The sequence below is a fragment of the Alligator sinensis genome, unplaced genomic scaffold (assembly GCF_000455745.1).
Source record: "Alligator sinensis unplaced genomic scaffold, ASM45574v1 scaffold173_1, whole genome shotgun sequence".
Classification (NCBI taxonomy): Eukaryota; Metazoa; Chordata; order Crocodylia; family Alligatoridae; genus Alligator; species Alligator sinensis.
This window is the reverse complement of record NW_005842207.1, coordinates 592,405-610,728: the sequence shown is the minus strand read 5'-3', so window position 1 is coordinate 610,728 and position 18,324 is coordinate 592,405. Positions and strand designations below refer to the sequence as shown.

The 18,324-nt window shown below is 39.6% G+C and overlaps 1 protein-coding gene across 4 annotated transcripts in view; it reads left to right on the top strand.

Moving 5' to 3' along the window:
• Positions 1–2,738: 2,738 nt before the first annotated feature.
• The window catches only part of EML4 (echinoderm microtubule associated protein like 4), a 132,083-nt gene continuing 116,497 nt past the window's right edge, over positions 2,739–18,324 (top strand). For all 4 annotated transcript variants that reach the window (XM_025207734.1, XM_025207733.1, XM_025207732.1 and 1 more), the window contains exon 1: positions 2,739–3,054. In XM_025207734.1, the coding sequence (XP_025063519.1) occupies positions 2,988–3,054 (67 nt within the window). In that variant the 5' untranslated portion in view covers positions 2,739–2,987. The remainder of the gene's footprint in view (positions 3,055–18,324) is intronic.

The following is an 18,324-nucleotide window of genomic DNA, read 5'->3' as shown; positions in this document are numbered from 1 at the left end:
AGAGCTGCAATTTGGTGGGAACATGATTTAGCGATGCCGAAGCACACACAAACAAGAAAAAACACAACTTTGGGTTGTGACAAACTTGATATATTAATATAGTGAAAAGCAAACATTTTCTGGACAAAGATTACTTTGACTTTTAAGCAGTTTATGCGGTAGTGTTTATACTAGTGCAGACCGAGAGTGGAGAACTCCCTCATCCCTTTGCAGCACTATAACAACAGAAAAGAGGAAAGACAAAGTAAGAGAGGGAAAAGGTAAAAAGGTTTGAAGAGTTAGAATTAAAATATCTGTTGATAGTAAGAATTGCAAAGGAGAAAGTTCTCACTATCAGTAGCAAACTGGAGGATGCTAGGAATAGAGGGTGCTGAGAAAGCATGGGGACAGCAAAACCAACTCTGTGTGGACTTTAAGGGCACCTATACATATATATTGAGGCTGCTCCAATGCACTGTAATTACAACATGTTGGAGTAGACTTGATTAATGAAGTCTGCTGGAGCATGGTAATTACCACGCTCCAGCAGACTACAGCATAACATGTATCAGCATCCCCGCACTGAAAAATGGTGGCGGGGGGCACTTTAACTAAAGCTCACCATCATTTTTCTAAAGCACACAGGGACAGTGATACACATGACACTCTGGGTGCTTTAATTACAGTGGATTTTTGAGCTGCTCTAATTAACACCCCCCCACATGTATAAATGCCCTAAATCTCTAAAATACAGTATTTATCAGGAGCCTGAAATTAATATGAAGCAGGTAGAATTACATGGATGAGGAACAACAGTTTTGGAAGTCAAGTTGTGTACAAAATGAAGATGTAGATCATACTAGCCATAACTTGATTATGCTATGGTAAAACAGCGCTTTCCTTACTGAAGATGGAGAATATCATATATACAATAGAGCTGGGGCACTCTCAGAATGTTGGTGGGGAAACATATAGGTCGCAGAACCTGTTGGTTAGAGCTGGGTTTAAAATTGTTATGTCCTATGATTAGTCATTTCTACTGACAGTTAGAAAAAATGTTAAGAATAGAAATTTGGACTTCTTTCTGTTGTTAAGCAATCTTGATGTATTGGCCCAAATGGAGATTTTTGAATTTCAGTTTTGTTCTCTGCAATGATGTCAGGGATTAGAAAGAAGGGATGAATTTTAAATGATTGCATGTTTCAGTAATTCTTCATTCCAGGTTCTCAAATTCTCCTATTTCTCCTCCTCCCTTTTTTGGTGATGCTAGTAGGTATGCAAAACAGAAAACTCTTATCTGCCCATGTTTTAGTTAAATTTTTTTTTAATTGCTTAAAAAGTATATTTCTTCTGCTCATAAAAAAAAGAAGTCCTTGGACATCTGAGTTGCTGTAAGGCACATATTACTGTATAGGGAATATGAGTCTGAAACGCATTCTCTCCTGGTATGGGGGGTGGGGTGTGTGTGTGTGTGTGTGTGTGTGTGTGTGTGTGTGTGTGTGGTGATGAAACAATTCACTTCAGAGGGGAGAAGGACATTCAGAGCTCAGACAGCATTGCAACCGTTCCTTTTAAACGAAGAGATGCTCTTTCTCTCAGCAAGTTTTTGTTTTGCGTACCGAACAGTGCTTATTTGTGTTTTCTTCTTCCTGAAGGTATTTTAAGTTTTCTCTTTTAAGGTTGTATGCAAAGCTTTGAAATTGCTAAATTATCTGAAGCATATTGGGGAGATATGAAACAAAATATATGCAATATGTAATCACCAATTGCTTTGTTTTGACATTGATCTTACAGTATTTGTTCTGCCAGTTGGCTTCAGGCACGGCTACCAAAAGAATGAACACATGTTGCATTCATTAGTTCTCATCTGGCTCAGCTTCGGTTTGCAGACAGACAAAAGCATGGTCATATTAAAGAGAATGTAATGCATTTTGTAATATGAGTTCTCTCACAGCTATTGGAATGATAGCCTTGCGAAAGCTGCTAGTTTTAAAGGAGGATATTTTATTTCTTCAGCTTAGTAAAGCAGTGAATACAAGTATATTGCTGATGATTGCATTATCTTTTCATTTTTAGAGAAGTGATATGAAAATACTAGTATTGCCTTGGAAGAAAAACTGCTGTGTGCTTTTAATTTTCACACGTTGTTTGATGGCAGTGAGCTTTTTAGCTTTTGTAATACGATGCAAGTGCACTTTGGAATAGCATGAGTTCTCTCATTCATTGTTCCTTTCCTTTTAATTACCTTTAATATAGGAAGTGCTCTCAGTTGTTTCTTCTTAATTGCATTATTTATTTATGTCTAGGTCTATGAAGACTCTGATTTTGCTTTTAAATTCAGTTATAACGAAGCTGAAAAAATGTGGCATAGCATTTGGTGAAGACAAACCATAATATGGCTTGATCAGAAGGAGAAATACCAGAGACAGATTTCCAAGCTAAGTGGCCAGTTCTGTTGCTGGTTCAGGTGTAATGGAGGCAGAACTTGGACCCTAATTGATTAAAAAAAAATGGCCTTTTTTCCTTATTTTCAAAACTTGTTGGTAAGAGTTTCTTGATTGTCTTCCACCAAAAATGTACAACACAATTGAGATCTTTATTTGTTAGCTTGTGCACTGTGACAAATTCTTGTAGTGCATGTGTAAGTAAGTGCCTTTATTAGTATATTTCTGACGTCTGAGATTTAGCCACTCCCTACAGCTTCAGATTTTTGTCTGGTCTGTATCCCACCCCCTCTCTTTCTCACTCATGCTCTCAAAAGCAGAAGCTTTCCTCTCTCTGACGGCAAAGAGAGGCAGAAGAAGGGGAGTTATCTTAAGGAGGTTTTTTTTATTTGTGCCAGCACAGAAGTGCTTTGTGGTGGGCCATCTGGACTGGGAGGATTTCCTCAGAATTCAAAGTATGCCGTCAGATTCAGAGAGCTGGGATTTGCTCTGAAACTGTCTGGGAAGGCAGCAGGAAACGCAGTCAGAACTGGTTTTATAGTACTTGTAACGTAGGTGACAAGAATGGAAGACAGCTTGCCTTGTCTTGCTTCAGTATGCGATTCCTCAGCACTTATGAACTTCTGCACTGGTAAAGTATATGTCTTCTTTACTTGGACTGGCAGTGCAGCCTCTCAAAGTTCCTACGAGCCATGAAAAAAGAAATCTTGTGGGCTGCTAAAAGTGAAATGCAGCTCCTTCTCTCTGCCAATAACTCAGGCTACACCAAAAAAATAAAAAAGCAAATAGCAGTGCCCGTATATATCTGTATAATTCAGTATCTTTTCTTCCTTATTACACAAGGTGTGCTTTGCAGAGATCAGGATAGTTCATAATAATGTAATATACAGAAACAAAAAGTAGTGGCCTTAAGAAAGAAAGCAGAAAAGGGTTTTTTTTCCCCCCTTTCATATACTTGGGGTATAAAATAATAGGGAACAATTTTAAATGTTAGAAAAACTACTTTGGGTATCATGACTGTTGTAGTGTGGATACTTCCCTCTTCTCTCCCTCCCTTTCCTCCCCCCCTCCCTGCCTCCTTGGAAAACGAGCATAAAATATATCACATAATAGATTTTTCTTCTAATTGATGAAATACTCCAATATATGAGATCTGTACAACTAAAAAATGCTCTGCTGTGACTAGTCTTTTATGTCAATTTGAGTATTGTATTAAAAAACTTAAGCAAGCCTGCGCAAAATTTTTGATTGTATATGGGCCCTTGATGCTGTAGAGTGTCATTCACAATAAGCAGATAAAATAACCATACATGCTGCAACTTCAGTATGTGCAATACTGTTTTTTCTGCACGGCATGTGTATTTACCCTACAAAATTAACCGTCTCTTTCATTTGTCCTTTTTGTTGCAACCCTAGAAACAGCAGCAAAATCTTTCAGCACAGATTTCCTTTGTTTAAACAGTTATTTTCAAACCAATCTCTGCTTAGTGCAAGAAAAAAAATAATTGCAAGATTCTTTTTGTATCGTTTTGCATCATACAAAACTTTGAGATCTTTACATGCTGACAGAAGATCACTATGTCAAATTATAGAGGGGAGAGGTGTTGCTGCATACTCAAGAAGTGCAGTATCTTCTCAAATCGCGCAGAAGCCTCACTGAATAGAAATTCTTTGTTCACTGATTCATCCAGGGCAGTTTTGATATGGATACGATCACCTATATACAAAATTACCTACTACATTATTACTAGCTTTAACATAAGAATTAACAGGAAAAGCTTAATACTGTATTTTAACTTTCTTGACATGTCACAAAAGTAACAGTCAATGCTCAGAGTTATTTATTTTTAAGCACAGTTAATTGGTAGAAAAATCACAGTGCTCCAATGTAAGTTCCTAAACTGGGCAGTGTGTACTGCACTTTATCTGCTGCAGAATTCAAAGCATTTGCCCTCTTACTCAGAATATAGTATTAGGATGTTGCAATCACAGGGGGTGAATTGGACATAAAACTACTAATGCTTCACATAATCTCTTGCCGGTTTGCACTGTGTGTTACAGTAGAACAGTAAAAACAAAGCTAACATGTAACTTTGAGTACCTTTAGAACAAAAATCAAAACACTAAACTGTAAGGAGGTAGTGAGATTTTGCCACCCCTTTTTGTGTTGGGTAGCCTTGTGCAGCAGATACTGGTAGTCCCATTGCCTTTAATTATCCTTTGCAAATACTGTTTTTATAATTCTCCAGAAATCAAACACGAACTCTGATTGGCGATTTTTAATGGTATACATGGAATTTTAATACTAAATGTAAGATGGAGACGTAACCTTTAACCTTTCACAAATATTGCCATCATGTTCTAGGACAGTATGCTGGAAATGCATGCTCTTTTTTATTTTCTAACCATAAACATTTTACTTTGAATTGGGAACAGAAGAGAATATTTGTGCCTGTATTCTGATACATTGACTTACACTGTTAAATCTTACGTTTGAGATTAAAGTAAATCTAATTATTTGCAAATTTGTTTTTTGATCATAAAATTTTAATAACTAAAACAATTCTTATTCAATGTTATGCATATAACATGTTTCACTGAGCTCTGTGCAAGTGGTCATTGAACATATTAATTCTGTTTGTTTTGTCAATTTTTGTTCTGCAGAATGTAGTTTCTAACAAGCTGCAGTTATTGCTGCTGCTGCTGCTACTACTGCTACTCCTAAAATGTTTTGGCAGGTTGTCTTCTGATTTGAATCAAGTTTTTCAATCTTAAGAAACAAACTTTATGGAAAAGCATCTACTTTAGAGTTAAATCAGACTTTTGACCCACAACCTAACATTTCCTCTTTCACCTGAATGATTCAGCAACTCTGACATGCTGCTAATAATAATCAAAATTTTGGATTAAGCTGTGAAAAATACTAGATTGATAACACTAGTTCACTCTCAATTTGTATGAAGGAGGCTAAGGATTTGAATCGATAGAAGAGCTACTTAAATGAGCAATATTTCATGGCCTGGGCACTAATTTGTGTGTGGCAAAATGCCTGCTGATGGCAAGAAGCTTATTTCTAGAAGAGCTTTTGCCCATCTTTTTTAACCTCTAATTATTTTTTCTTTTTTGCATTATATTTTTGGCTGGGAAATACAAATGAGAGAGAGGGGGAGAGAGGAGTTTTCTTTACATACTGTGAGGAAAATCTGGCTTTTGTTTCCCTGTGTTATAGTTCATAAATTCAAGTGAACACTTCCTGAATAAACTAAGAATGGATTTCTTCATCATGAATGATGCTAAAGAGTGGATTACTTGCATTTCTTTTATGGCATGGGATACAATATAAAGTGATGAGAACTGTATTCAATTATGAACAACTTGCGCTAGATGGAAGTAGTGGCAGCTTTTCAACAAATGTTTGGAAGTCTGCCTTTTGTAATTAAGACAATGTTAGTGTTTCTGTAATGAGTTGACTCTTCAGAAAAGTCTTGATTGTAAAACTAAGCCCTGGGCTGAATTTTAATTTGTGTAATTTCAGTCAAGGATTAAGATTTTTGTTCAATACCACCTAAAAAAATAGAAATTATCTTATATATCTATTAAGTAGCTTATGAACTTTTGGGGGTTTTGTATATTTCAAATTTCACTGCAAATTTTTTAAATGACTTTATGCAAAATTTATGTCACTTATACACTAATGGTTGACAGCTAACTGATGAGTGTCCATCATTAGCTGAAATCTGCTACAGTCAAGGTTATTCGAAATGAAAATCCTAGAAAATAGAGTTGAAAGGGACTTCAAGATGTAATCTAATCCACTCTCCTTCCCAAAGGCCAGGTTAGCTATGTCTAAACCGTTCCTGACAGATATTTGTCTAACCCATGCTTAAAACCCACCAGCGATGGAGATACAGCAACCTCCCTACATAATCCATTCTAGGCTAGGTACAGACATTCAAAAAGCCCGAGGCAGAATCAGTCTACGTTATGCACTTTTCTGTAAATGGTATAGTTTAGATCAGTAGCGAATGGAACACACATTCACCCTTGGGAGTGGGGGACAAATCTTCGACTGGCTTCTGCCATTTTTAAACCAGTCTGTTCTGTTATAGGTATAGACCAGTTTTGTGTGCTGAACTTCTGCTCTGTTACAGACGGATTTCTGACCACTTATACCAGTAAAAATGTAATGGCTGTGCTTGGCCCCAGTGCTTAGCTAGCCTTACTCTTGGAAAGGTTTCCCTGATATCCCGCTGACATTTCCCTGCATAAGGGGTCCATTTCTTTAGGATTTGCATAAACATAAGAGAGTGCCGAGGACTTGTAGGTGTCATACGCTTCTCTTTGGTAGCTCCTGATTCCAAGAGAGGTGCTCTTTCCCAGTTCAAGGGTGGAAGGGAAATTTTGCAAATCATCTCTCTCATCTGTGTAGCAGTCAGTCACAGCGAAGCTGTCACAAGACTGAGGAGGAATGTTTGAAATTGATTGTATGGAGAAGAGGATCTGTGAGCCAGTCTCTGCACTCTAGTTCTGATTTTACCCTCTGACCCAGGCATCTTCAGAAAAGACCCACTTGCATAGGTGCTAAGAGGTTTTTTTTTTTCCTAAACATTTAGCTGGAGAACAATCTGCCTCTGTATTAGAAGGGAAAGGCATTTCAGTTGAGGTCATTCATTTGTGGCAAATTGCAGCGTAAAGCAAGTGTACTGCACAGAGTGAGATACTCTACCCTTGGGAAAGGACAGTCCCGCGTTCTGGAATGCCCAGCACTGCATTCTCTTGCTTCCAGAGCCTGGGAATTCTCCTTTCTATTTGAGGGCTGTCTTTCTCTTTCACTCAGAAAACTTATGACAATTCTTTTGGCCATCTGCTATGGAATTTTAATATATTTTTGGATACGGTATCCAAATTGAAGACAGGATAGTTGCACTCCATTTGTAATATAGCTAGTGCAACAACTGATGTTGTTCTTGATCTTTAAGAAGCTGAAATGTTTTAGAAGGAACCTTTCTTGTCTCAGTATCTATTTCCATATAGGCTTTGGGCAGAGGCAGGATCTGATGAAGACACAGGTGAATCCATCACACCAAGCTGAATGGCAGCTCTAGAATGAGACTCTCATATGGTGGCCCAAAGAGGGAGAAACGTCCTTTGCTGATGTAGATTGGGTAAACAGTTTCTAATATGAGAAATAGAATACTTCTACAATGATATTTTCTAATATGAGTATTTTGGGGTTCTGTTTTTTGTTTATTTTTTTAAACTGAGCCCGCCTAGCCAAAATGGATGCACTGCCAAACTTTTACATTTATTATTACTACTACTAGAGGGTAGAGTGAAGTGGGGGGTGTTGTTTGTTTTTTAAAACCAAACACCTCTTGGAATTGAAAAGCAGTTTTATTAATGAAAATGTTGAATATTTTGCTCTCTCTAATTAAAAAAGTGAAATATGTAATAGGACACTTCTTTAAAAATAGTCTTTTTGACTAGCTTACTCTAAAACTATAGAGACCTTCCTCTGTTAAGCATTGTCCAAAGTAATAAAACAAATGACAATCTCTGCATTAGCACTCTTGGTCTTAAAGACTGGGGGTAAAACTTGGCACCACTGAAATTGGTGAGAATTTTGCTGATGACTTTAATGAGGTCAGATTTCCAACCAAAAAGTTGCAGCAATCTTTTTACCTTTGTAAATTGCGTTTGTTATAATTTTAAAATAGCTTTGCTTGCTTTCTAGGTGTTGCATGTTTTTTAAAATATCTGCCAGAATATTTCAGCTCAATCTAAATTGATCTGGGTACAGAATTAAATGCACCAGTAGTAAAACTGCTTAAGTTGGTATGAGTTTGTTTGGGTTAAGCAGTGTATATCAGCTAGTTTAGAAATATGGATAGCTAAAATTGTGTATTAAATCATTTCAGCCACTTCTGTTCCCATTGTAGGTAGGGACTTGCATTAAACTTACTATCAGAGTGCTATTCATTTCTGATAGCTTCTCCCTTTTCAGGTAACTGATACCAAGGGGCATGTCTTGCCTTATCCAGCTGTGCCCAGAATAACCTAGCATGTGTCAGCATTGCGCAGAACGATGGGGAGAGCTGTGTCAGTGAGATCAAACAAGCAATTGTTTAACCAACTGACATATCAGTGAATATAGGAATTTCGCTCATGCGCTGTTTGGTAAAGCTCTTTTGCATATGGCTTTTGTTGTTTTTGCTGTGCTTGTAAGGTCAATAGTAGTTTTTTACTTGCATCTAAGGAAAAAGAAATGTGATATATGACGGCATATTTCTAAATATGTTTGTGTTACTACTCAAGGGCTTTGAAATAATACTGAAGATCTCATAAATTTAGCATATAGGCTAAAGCATTAACGTAGCGCACTTGAAATTTGTTTAAAAAAAATCAAAATGGGTTTTGAGAAGTTCTGAAGTTTAAACTCTTAGACATTTACTACACTTTTAATGATTAATGAACTCTACTGATACCAAACTGGAACCTGAAGTGATAATGATGACTGATAATGATAAGGATAATTGCAAAGTCTCAGCTCAAGTCATCTTAATTTTTTAATAGCATAGTGTGATGTATGATGATAGTATGATTTTTTTTTTTAATAGCATAGTATGATATAGTTGGAAAATTACTGCAGCAACACTCACTTTAAAGTATCAAAGGTACAAATGGGCTAAGTAAACTCATTTCAGAGATCACAAACACAAAAAGCTACCGAATGCGAGTATAAATAAAGTACCCAAGAGGCGCATCTACATGAGACGCTTACTGCGTGTTAGTTTAATAACACTGTGCAGTAGTGTGTCATGGCAGAAACTGTGCCAATACCCCCCTGTGCAGTGTTATTAGGCTAATGCGCAGAAAGCGTCACTAAATAACTGTGCCCTGGCACTACTGCGTAGTAACTAGTTAGTTTGCATTCAGTTAGTACTTCATTAAGGAAGTACTAAACTAAATGCTCAGTAATTAGGGTGCATTAATGAACATGTAGACATGCCCAAGGGCAAGTTAATATGTGGATTTTAGTCACATAAGCATGTACTCACCCCAGCGTAGTGGGGCCTAAGTAACTATTTAAGAACTCTATAATACTCTCACTTTGCTCTAGTTTAAGGGAATATGTGGTGCAAACAAAACTCTTCCACAGAAGCATAACTGGTCAGTACTGTGCCCTGAGCAGTGGCTCTGCATAATAGAAGAGCATCAGCCAGAGGTCTGCTGCTGCAGGGGAGAAAGTCAATGTCGCCTCCTTTTTTTTTGTCACTGACATTTGATGAACAGTCATTTCTTTTCCACTGAAAATTAGTTTTTAAGAGGTGACTTCACCTCTCATCCTCCAAGCAGCAAACCTCTGGCCCCTGCTCCTACCCCTGCATTACAGCTGCTTCTCCCTCCCCCTCCCCCCCCTCCATTTGGCAGCATTTGGGGCTCATGCCCAACTTTTCCATCCATCATTATCCTACTGCTCCTTCACATAGGAGACAGCTTTTTTAGGTGCCAGTTTGACACTAGGGGATGGAATCTCACAGGAACTGAGAACCATCGGAAGCCTTAGCACGTTCAGTTACACATATAAGCTGGCTTCCTTGACTTTGCTTCTCTAACATAAACACAGAGCAGTATGTTCACTGGGAGAAAAACTAACAAACAGAACTCCATAAAAACACCAAGGCACGCACAGTTCTCCCTCTAGGAAGAAAAAAAACCACATGGTCAAAGCCAGTTATTAAGGTGTGACTAAATTTAAACCTAAATTTAGCCTCTTTCCCACAGTCTTGTCTTGCAGTCTACTCTGCTTACAAAAATGTGACATCTTGAAACTAAGGTTATGACAACGTTTATGTATGTTAAAGTTAACTAATGATTTGTTCTTGTCTTGTCTTTTAGTGTTAAACCTTTTCATGCACTGAAAGTCCTGTCAGTGTTTTCTCAGTAATGTTCTGCAGAGATAGCATATTCATGATCAGTCCCTCTATCAATGCAGACATTTCATCATATACGATGATTAAGAGTGAATATTCCATCCAGCAACTATGATTTCACATAAATATAATTTATCCTGTGATTTAACAGTGTTTTATGGGTAATTAAATAAATAGGTAATTTTGTGATTAGGAATAACTGCTGTCAAAGGCTGTGTACACACATTCAAATAATCTGGGAGAATTCTGCCAAGTTTGTCCTCCTGGTAGATGTCTGCACACATGGCTCTGGGTAAGTTATTTGAATGCTTATGCTGTGAAAAATAGAGAGCTTGAAGTGCTGACACTGTGCAGCCAGGGAGATGGGATCCCTATGCCCAAAAGCTGCCTTAGTCTGCCTGGTGACAGATGGCAGCAGTACATAAGGCATCCCTGATTGGCTCACCCAGACTGCCCCTGGTCAGCCTGTGTTCCATTCTAAAAGAAGGCATTAGTTAGATACTGAGTAGTTAGGACTTTACAGTTTAAAGGATTGATATAAGACTTCATTGCTTTGAAAAAAATATGTAGGTCAGTGTCCTTTAAATCACCACCCTGCCAGAAGGGTTTCTTATCAATATCTCTATCAGCGGGGACACATGGAGAAGATTCTAAATCTCGTGGCTTCTTATTTATCCGATGTCCTATAATAGATGACAGTATTCAAGGAAAATTGGGAAACTGATGAACTATCTTGCCAAAAGATAATAGAATAATGATAGAAATGATCTTGTTAGTCTGATGGAAGTAACTGGAGTGGCTGTCCGTTTAGCAGTGTCATAGATTTGCAATTCAGGAATCTTGTTCCATGTTGAAATTACATACTGTTTTTGATAGTTCTGAGTTGTCGTCTTGGAGGAAAACCTTTTTGGAATCCGTTTTTGTTTATTACAATAAACTGTTTAGCAATGAGGGGAAGCAAAGGAAATCTAAAAAAAAGCAGCCTCTTTTCAGTGGTAAGTGGTAGGACCTGAGTTTATACATTGGCATTGCTACCTATTATTTAGCCATAACCAGACTTTATAAGATTCCATTTTCCAGTTTTCAGACATAAATAGGAGGAAAATACCATACAATACTATAACATTTTATGCACAGAGTTGGTGGTGTTCTGCAGGGATTTCACTTTAAAGTCAGCCAGCTTGTCTAGGTAAGCTACACCAGGAAAGCTATGCTTCAGCTCATGTGAATTTAGCATGGGCTGTCCTGTGCTGTTTTTAAATGTTTATGTGAAACACCTTTTACCTCAACCTAGATATGGCTAGGTACTGCTCCATTAACTACATTCTTTTTAACCATTAAACTGACTTGTGTATGTAAGAGAGAGAACATTTAAAATAGTCTATAGCAAATTATAAGGAAATCCTTGTTCTACCAAGTATATTCATGACCACTTCCAATTCCCCTGGTCCTTCATGGGATATTGCCTGTCTTAAAAACCTTATGCCAAGTCCCTGCAGCTAAAGCAGTGAGGAGAGAATGGAGGAAATTTCTGTTTCTTCAGAGGCTCCACGCACAGAACAAAAATTATATATGTAAATAATATAGTAAATTAAACTGAATTAAGATGCTGGGTGACATGTTCTACACTTAAGTTTTCAGAGAGACATGAGCTTTCATTAACTACAGCCTACTTCATTGTAGCATCTGACAAAGTAGACTGTAGACTGGAAGCTCAGGCCTTTCTGAATGAGTTAGTTTGTAAACTAATCTATAAAGTGCCACCCTGCCTTTCCTTCTACCTAAATTCAGACTAACATGGCTCTGGCTACCTCTCATAAATCAGGTATGTAGGCCATGCTGTTTTGCATGCATATTCCATGCGTGCACGCGCACACTTATATTTTTGGTCTTGTAAATAAATTATTGCAGAAACCTGCTCCTGGCTTAATCAGTCAAACATCTCCTGGGAAAACTAATTCTACCTCCTTTTTTACCAAGGAAGGGTTGGGTCAAGTGTCAAAGCAAGTGGATGGAATTAGATTCTGTCATGTATTCTGCACTGCTATAAGGCTTTCCTTATAGTAGGATTTTTACAAAATAAGGTGTCTTTTCTTGTCACCTTGGAGTCCAAGTGAAGAAAAGGCATAGACTGCCTTTAGTAGGCAAAATTTCTAATTTTCAGTATTAATCAAGGCTTCTTTTCACTTGTGCTGTGACTCAGATGAAAGGTTGTTAGCTGCGTGACTTTTTCACTAAAATTCTCAATTGTAATTGCAGAGGAAATAAACGTCCTAAGGAAGTATTAGGTGGCATAATATATAACATTATAAATATATAATTTCTTGCTCCACAGGAAATTATTCCATCTATGCATTTATGAATGAAATGTATCCAATTTAATTTTAGATTGCTCAGTGTTATTACCCCTTTCCCTCTTCTCCAGTTTTTGTAATTCTAACTTGAGGTTGCATGGAATTTTTTTCTTTAAGTTATATTGCTAGTTGGAGACTACAGCTGCTGCAATTTCAGCTATCCAGATTTTTTTGTTTGTTTCACAAAATGTCATTTCTTTAATTAAGCATGTTGTTTTTTTTTCCCCAAAGTAGCTATTAATATTAACTTTACTTCATGTGTGTTGTCTGAGGATTAATTAGTTAACATCAGTCTAATTTAATATGCTTCAAACAGTGCACTACAAAATGGTCAGCATGATTAGTACTGCAGAAAATCTCCTGTCAAACAGTAGCAGCTGCAGCAAAGGTGTGAACTTTACTTTCCGCCCACACCATGTTTACTTTGAGGTGCTAATTTCAAAGTTTCACTGTAGTTATTTCGTGACTAACCTGATTAAGCAATAGCAGCCCCAGAAACAAAAACTGTTACATTTGCATTAGCTTGATATTCCATTTTCCTTTTCCAGAATGGTCATGGGCTTACCTGTTCTGCAAAGCAGGATTTTCCTGTCACGCTATGGAGGCTGGATACAGATAGGGCATTTCTTGGTTGTTTATCCTCAGATTTTTTTCCTTTATTTCCCAATGCCACCGCCTCTGTAGTATCTGATTAGATCCCTTCTTTAATGCTGTTGCAAGTTGTTTTAAGTATTTACCAGGCAAAGTGGTTATGTGAGAAGAGAGACGATATGTAGGATCTTTCTAACGTCTATGTGAGACTTCTATCTATACTGGGCAAAAGATTTCTTAGTTCTTTTGTATACTAGGGTACTTTGCTAGTTGCTAGTTTGGTTCTAATGCTATAGACCAGGGTTTAGTAATGTATGGCTCGTAGACCAGATCTAGCCTGTGGAGACGTTTGATTCAGACCGTGGATGTGGGGCTTTGGTACCAGTTGCTATCCTCTGCTGTTGCAGAAAAAAAAAGCACTGGCTGTGAGCGTTCTCCCCATGCTGCCTTAAGGAAAAACTGTGGTGGAGGCTGGGTCCTAGCATGTGCATGCTCATCTACCTCTCTCCTACCATCCCCACCCCACTCCCCCAGCCCCGCAGCCTAAAAAGGTTGATGGTAGCTGGTACAGATAGCACTTCAACAGTGGTGCTGTAAACAAATGCTAGAAATGGTAGACCTGAACTAGCGTTAATAGTAGGATTTTTTTAAATATAAAAATCCAAAACTGTTTTATGGAAATATTAAATGTGTGGAATGTATTTGGACATCCCAAAAATAATGTTTATGATGCCTTATCTTGTAGCACATTTGGAACCCTGTCCATCCACACTAAGCATCTGTTCAGACCTGCCCTTGCCCAGCCCAGACTGTCCCCTGCCTCCAGCCACTGCTCAGGAGGAGAAAGGCAGGACGTGTTGGCATGGTGGTGCCTGCTTCGGACCTCCTGCCTCTTGCTCTCATACAGCAGCAATGCTGCCTTCCTGCCTATCTGCTTCTGCCTGCAACAGTGTCTCTATCTTTGGGGGAGGGGAGGGGAAGGGAATGTGGGTGCCAAAACACAAATTGGCCCAGGATGCCATTTTTCCTAAGGACAGCCCTGCACATTTGGTAGTGGTTTTATGAGTAACAATAGTATCGGTTAATTGAAATCCCCGGTACAAAGTCATTCACGTTTGTTTGAATATTTCAGAGTTTGTACAGAAAGTTTATACATGTTCAACCTTTTTTCCCCTTTACACCATGTGTCAGTGTGTATATTGCCTGCTTTGTTTGGCAATACACCATATCTCCAGGCCTTCAGCAGTGGTGCTGGCTTCTTTGGCACATGACTTTCAGGAAAGTGAGAATATACTCTTATGACCGTGGTTTTTAAACATGTTGGGGCACCTTTGCCCCAACATCGAAAACTGTTACTGTGAGATTGCACTAAGCTGTTGAAGGACCATTGAGACTGGCAGCAATTTCCTCCAGCCAATGTCCCTACAATGGATTCCTCATTTTGTATAGAACTGTCCCCAAAAAGTTCAGTATAACAACTTCTTCAGTTCTTAAAAGCCATTATGGAGAACAGCATACTTCTGCAGTAAAATTCTGACCGATTTAGATGGGACAAGATTTTGTAAACACAGAAACTGAAAACTATTCTCTGATACAGTAAATGCTGCTAGCAACCATTAACATTGTTGTGCTAACCATACAATGCTGACATCTGCCACAAGAACTATCATCTGAAATAGCTTTTTAAGAATCATCTTGGAAATCAACAGTTTTTGAACTGTTGGATGTTTTCAACTGATTTATGTAGCACTAAAGAAATTTTTAGGAGCTGTTTTCAGGATTATACTCTGATAGACTGCACAATAACTTGACTTGGCATGTAACTAAGCAAGCATAAATATGCTCATTGCTGTGTTAGAAAAATGTAACTTTAAGGAGGTACTCCAGAAAGAATGAATGCATAACTCTAATATTTGACTTTTAGCTCTTTTAATGCATAAATATCAAAGTAGTTTCTGAAAAGCGGGAAGTGGTATTGTCCCCATTTTACAGATGAGGAAGAGAAGTCACAGGCTGGTGAAATTATTTATGTAAGGTTATTCAGCTGATCAGTAGAAAAGAGAAAAATCTACGGTACTGGGCTGCATTAAGAACTGATAATGCAGCAGTAACTATAAGGTTAGCAAATCTAAGTTGAGGGAGAAGAGTAAATGGCAGCCAGTGTTGGAAAGCTGTCCTAACACTACCTCATTTTGACAGATACTGTCTATAACTCGGTTCCAAAAACTGGAGAACTATGCCAGGGTTGCCCAACTGGCAGCCCATAGGCTACATGCAGCCTGCAAAGGTTTTAATTTGCGGCCCTTAGGCTTCTACCTAGTTGCTTTATTGGTCCAGCTGCCACTGCAGCCAGGGTCTATAGGTTCCCTCTCCCTCCCTTAGCTTTTGCTTCCTGCTTCCACCCCAGGGGGTGGGGCAGCACAGCGTAGGGGAGTCTCTGTAGCAGTGCAGTGAAGAGAGCTGAGGTGGGGCCAACCATGCACTGAAGAGGTGACCTGTGAACCCACATCTTGCAGTAGTGCAGCCCTAAGGGTGTGCAGCCCTTGTTGGTGTGGTCTATCATGCAGCCCCAGCCATGTGGAAGTTGGACAGCCCTGAATTATCCCATATATACTCTATGTAAAATATGCAGACAAATTGGAAATGGTATGAAATAAATAAAAGAACAGGCTGTTCTGGTTTATACGATTCCATTTAATGACTTCAATATTTTTCTGTTTTGCCTTTGAAATCATATCCCCCAAACTGATCGGGAAATAGCAAGTTTAGAGAGCTAGAAACACAGCATTACGTCTGGGCAAAAATATACTTGCTAGAGACCACACCACAAAAAAAAATTGGTTCAGTTTGTTGTCAGAATAAACAAGAATTATTTAAGAAAGACGCCACAGGGTTTCAATAACTCTTGATTAAAAATCCTAGCTTTATTGCTAAGCTAAGATGTCTTGCAACAGGAAAAAAACATTGCAGTGATAGGAAATGCCAACTTTTCTCCCAGTCATGGTTTACGTTAAGATTTAATTTGTATATTTTGGGAATCTGCTTTGAAACATAAGTTGTTGAACGTTTGCCTTGGAAAATTTGCAGTAACCTAAATGTGGCAAATAATGCAATAAATACACAAAGGTGCTATAAGAATTGCCAGTTAGTATTGTCTACACTGGCACTTGAAATTCTAAGAAAGAAACCCTTGCCTGAAGTAGTACTTATGCTCTCCAGTCCTTTGCCCCTTTATTATTCATTTTTGCACTGGCCTCCTCTCACACCTGAGCATTTTATCTCCTTATGCCCAACCACCCATAGATGTGAATGAGCAAAATACCCAACAAAGGCTTGATCTTTTTAGTTGTCCATTCATCTAACTATAAATTCTGTGGGAGTTAAACAGGCAGTGTTTTTAGGATCAAGACCCATATACTTTACTTGAACCTGAACATCAGTATTAGTGTTGGCAGTATGACTATAAATACAGCTACAATGAATAACAGTGCCTGTTACAAGAAGAGGAAGCAAACCACGCAAGACTGTCTTTTTGGAATAGTGAGTTCTGTGTCTGTGCAGGGGGTTGTACTAGATTAAGTTTTTTCCAACTTTGTGGTTCTATAATTATTATAAATGTATGTATTAGATATTTTTTAAAAGGGTTTAGTTAATTAGAAGTTAGGAAATGGGAGAATTAATGTTCTTTGTGCACCTTTTATATGGCCCCCCTCGGGCACGTCCACACATGCAAGCACGTGCGTTTGCAGCAGCTCACATAGAAGTGGTGCAAATTGGAGCCGAGGCTTTTTGCCTCGGCGCATGTACTTGGGCATGCACTTTGTTGTGGAGCAAATTGTGCCACTTGGGGCAAAATAACCCTGCCTGGCTCCTCCCGGATCTGCAGCCAGGGGGAGCTAGAGCCTGGGGACAGCACCTGTGCTGTCCCCAGCAGTATAAAAAGCTGCCCTGTCCCGGCCCCCCTGGCAAGTAGCTCAGAACTACTTGGTCTCAGGAGCTTCTGGGGCCCAGCGAATTGGTACCTGGGGGGACTACCCCTTGTGCCAGCTGGACTGCTGCAGCACTATCCCAAATCCTTTTTTAAAAATACCCCCAAATCCACATTCTTCCACAATTAAAACAAAAGCGCGTGCTCTCTCTCACACCTCTCTCTCTCTCTCTCTCACACACACACACACACACACACACACACACACACACACACACACACACACACACACACACACACAATTGGGAATGCTTTATAGGCGTATTTACAATGTTAAAACAATTTGGAAGCCTACCAGTATCTGTGTCATCATGAAAAAATAAATTCCAAATACCTATATGTGTTGATCTGTATTTATGGTTTTCTTCGCACATGATGGATGTGTGATGGGATGTGGTGTTGGCAGGAAGGGAATGGGAAGGGGTGTGGGGGAAGGCAGGTGGGTGTGTGTGTGGAGGGATGTGGGTGGGTGTGTGGATAGGTGTGGGGCAATTGCTGAGGGGACTGTGGGTGTGGGGTACCTTGTGGGGGGCTGCTCAGGAGGGGTGGGTCCCCTGGCCCCCACAGGGTGCAGCCCTCCTACACAGCACATGGACAGCTCCCCTCCTGCAGGACCCCAGCTCCCCTCTGAATGGCCACAACCCCTATCCCCCACACGGCTTCAGCTCCGCCTGGAGGGCCACAGGGCCCATAACTTACCTTCTGCAGCAGCAGCCCGAGTGGGGCTCTCTGAGCCCGCTGCTGGCAGCTACCAGCTCTTGGGGACAGTGTGCCACGCTCAGCCAGGTCCTGCCAGCCCTGGGGCTGCTCATGCTGCCTGGCTGGGCTGGTCCCATGGCGGCAGGACCCAGCGCAGCGCGTGGGAACACCATGCTGAGCCCAGCCGGGTCCTGCCGGCTCTGGGCCCGCTCTGCTGACCAGCCGGGCTGGTACCGCAGCGGCAGGACCCATTGTGGCACACAGGGACAGTGCACTGAGCCCAGCTGGATCCTGCCAGCTCTAGGGTCACTCGTACTGCCTGGCCACGCCTGCAA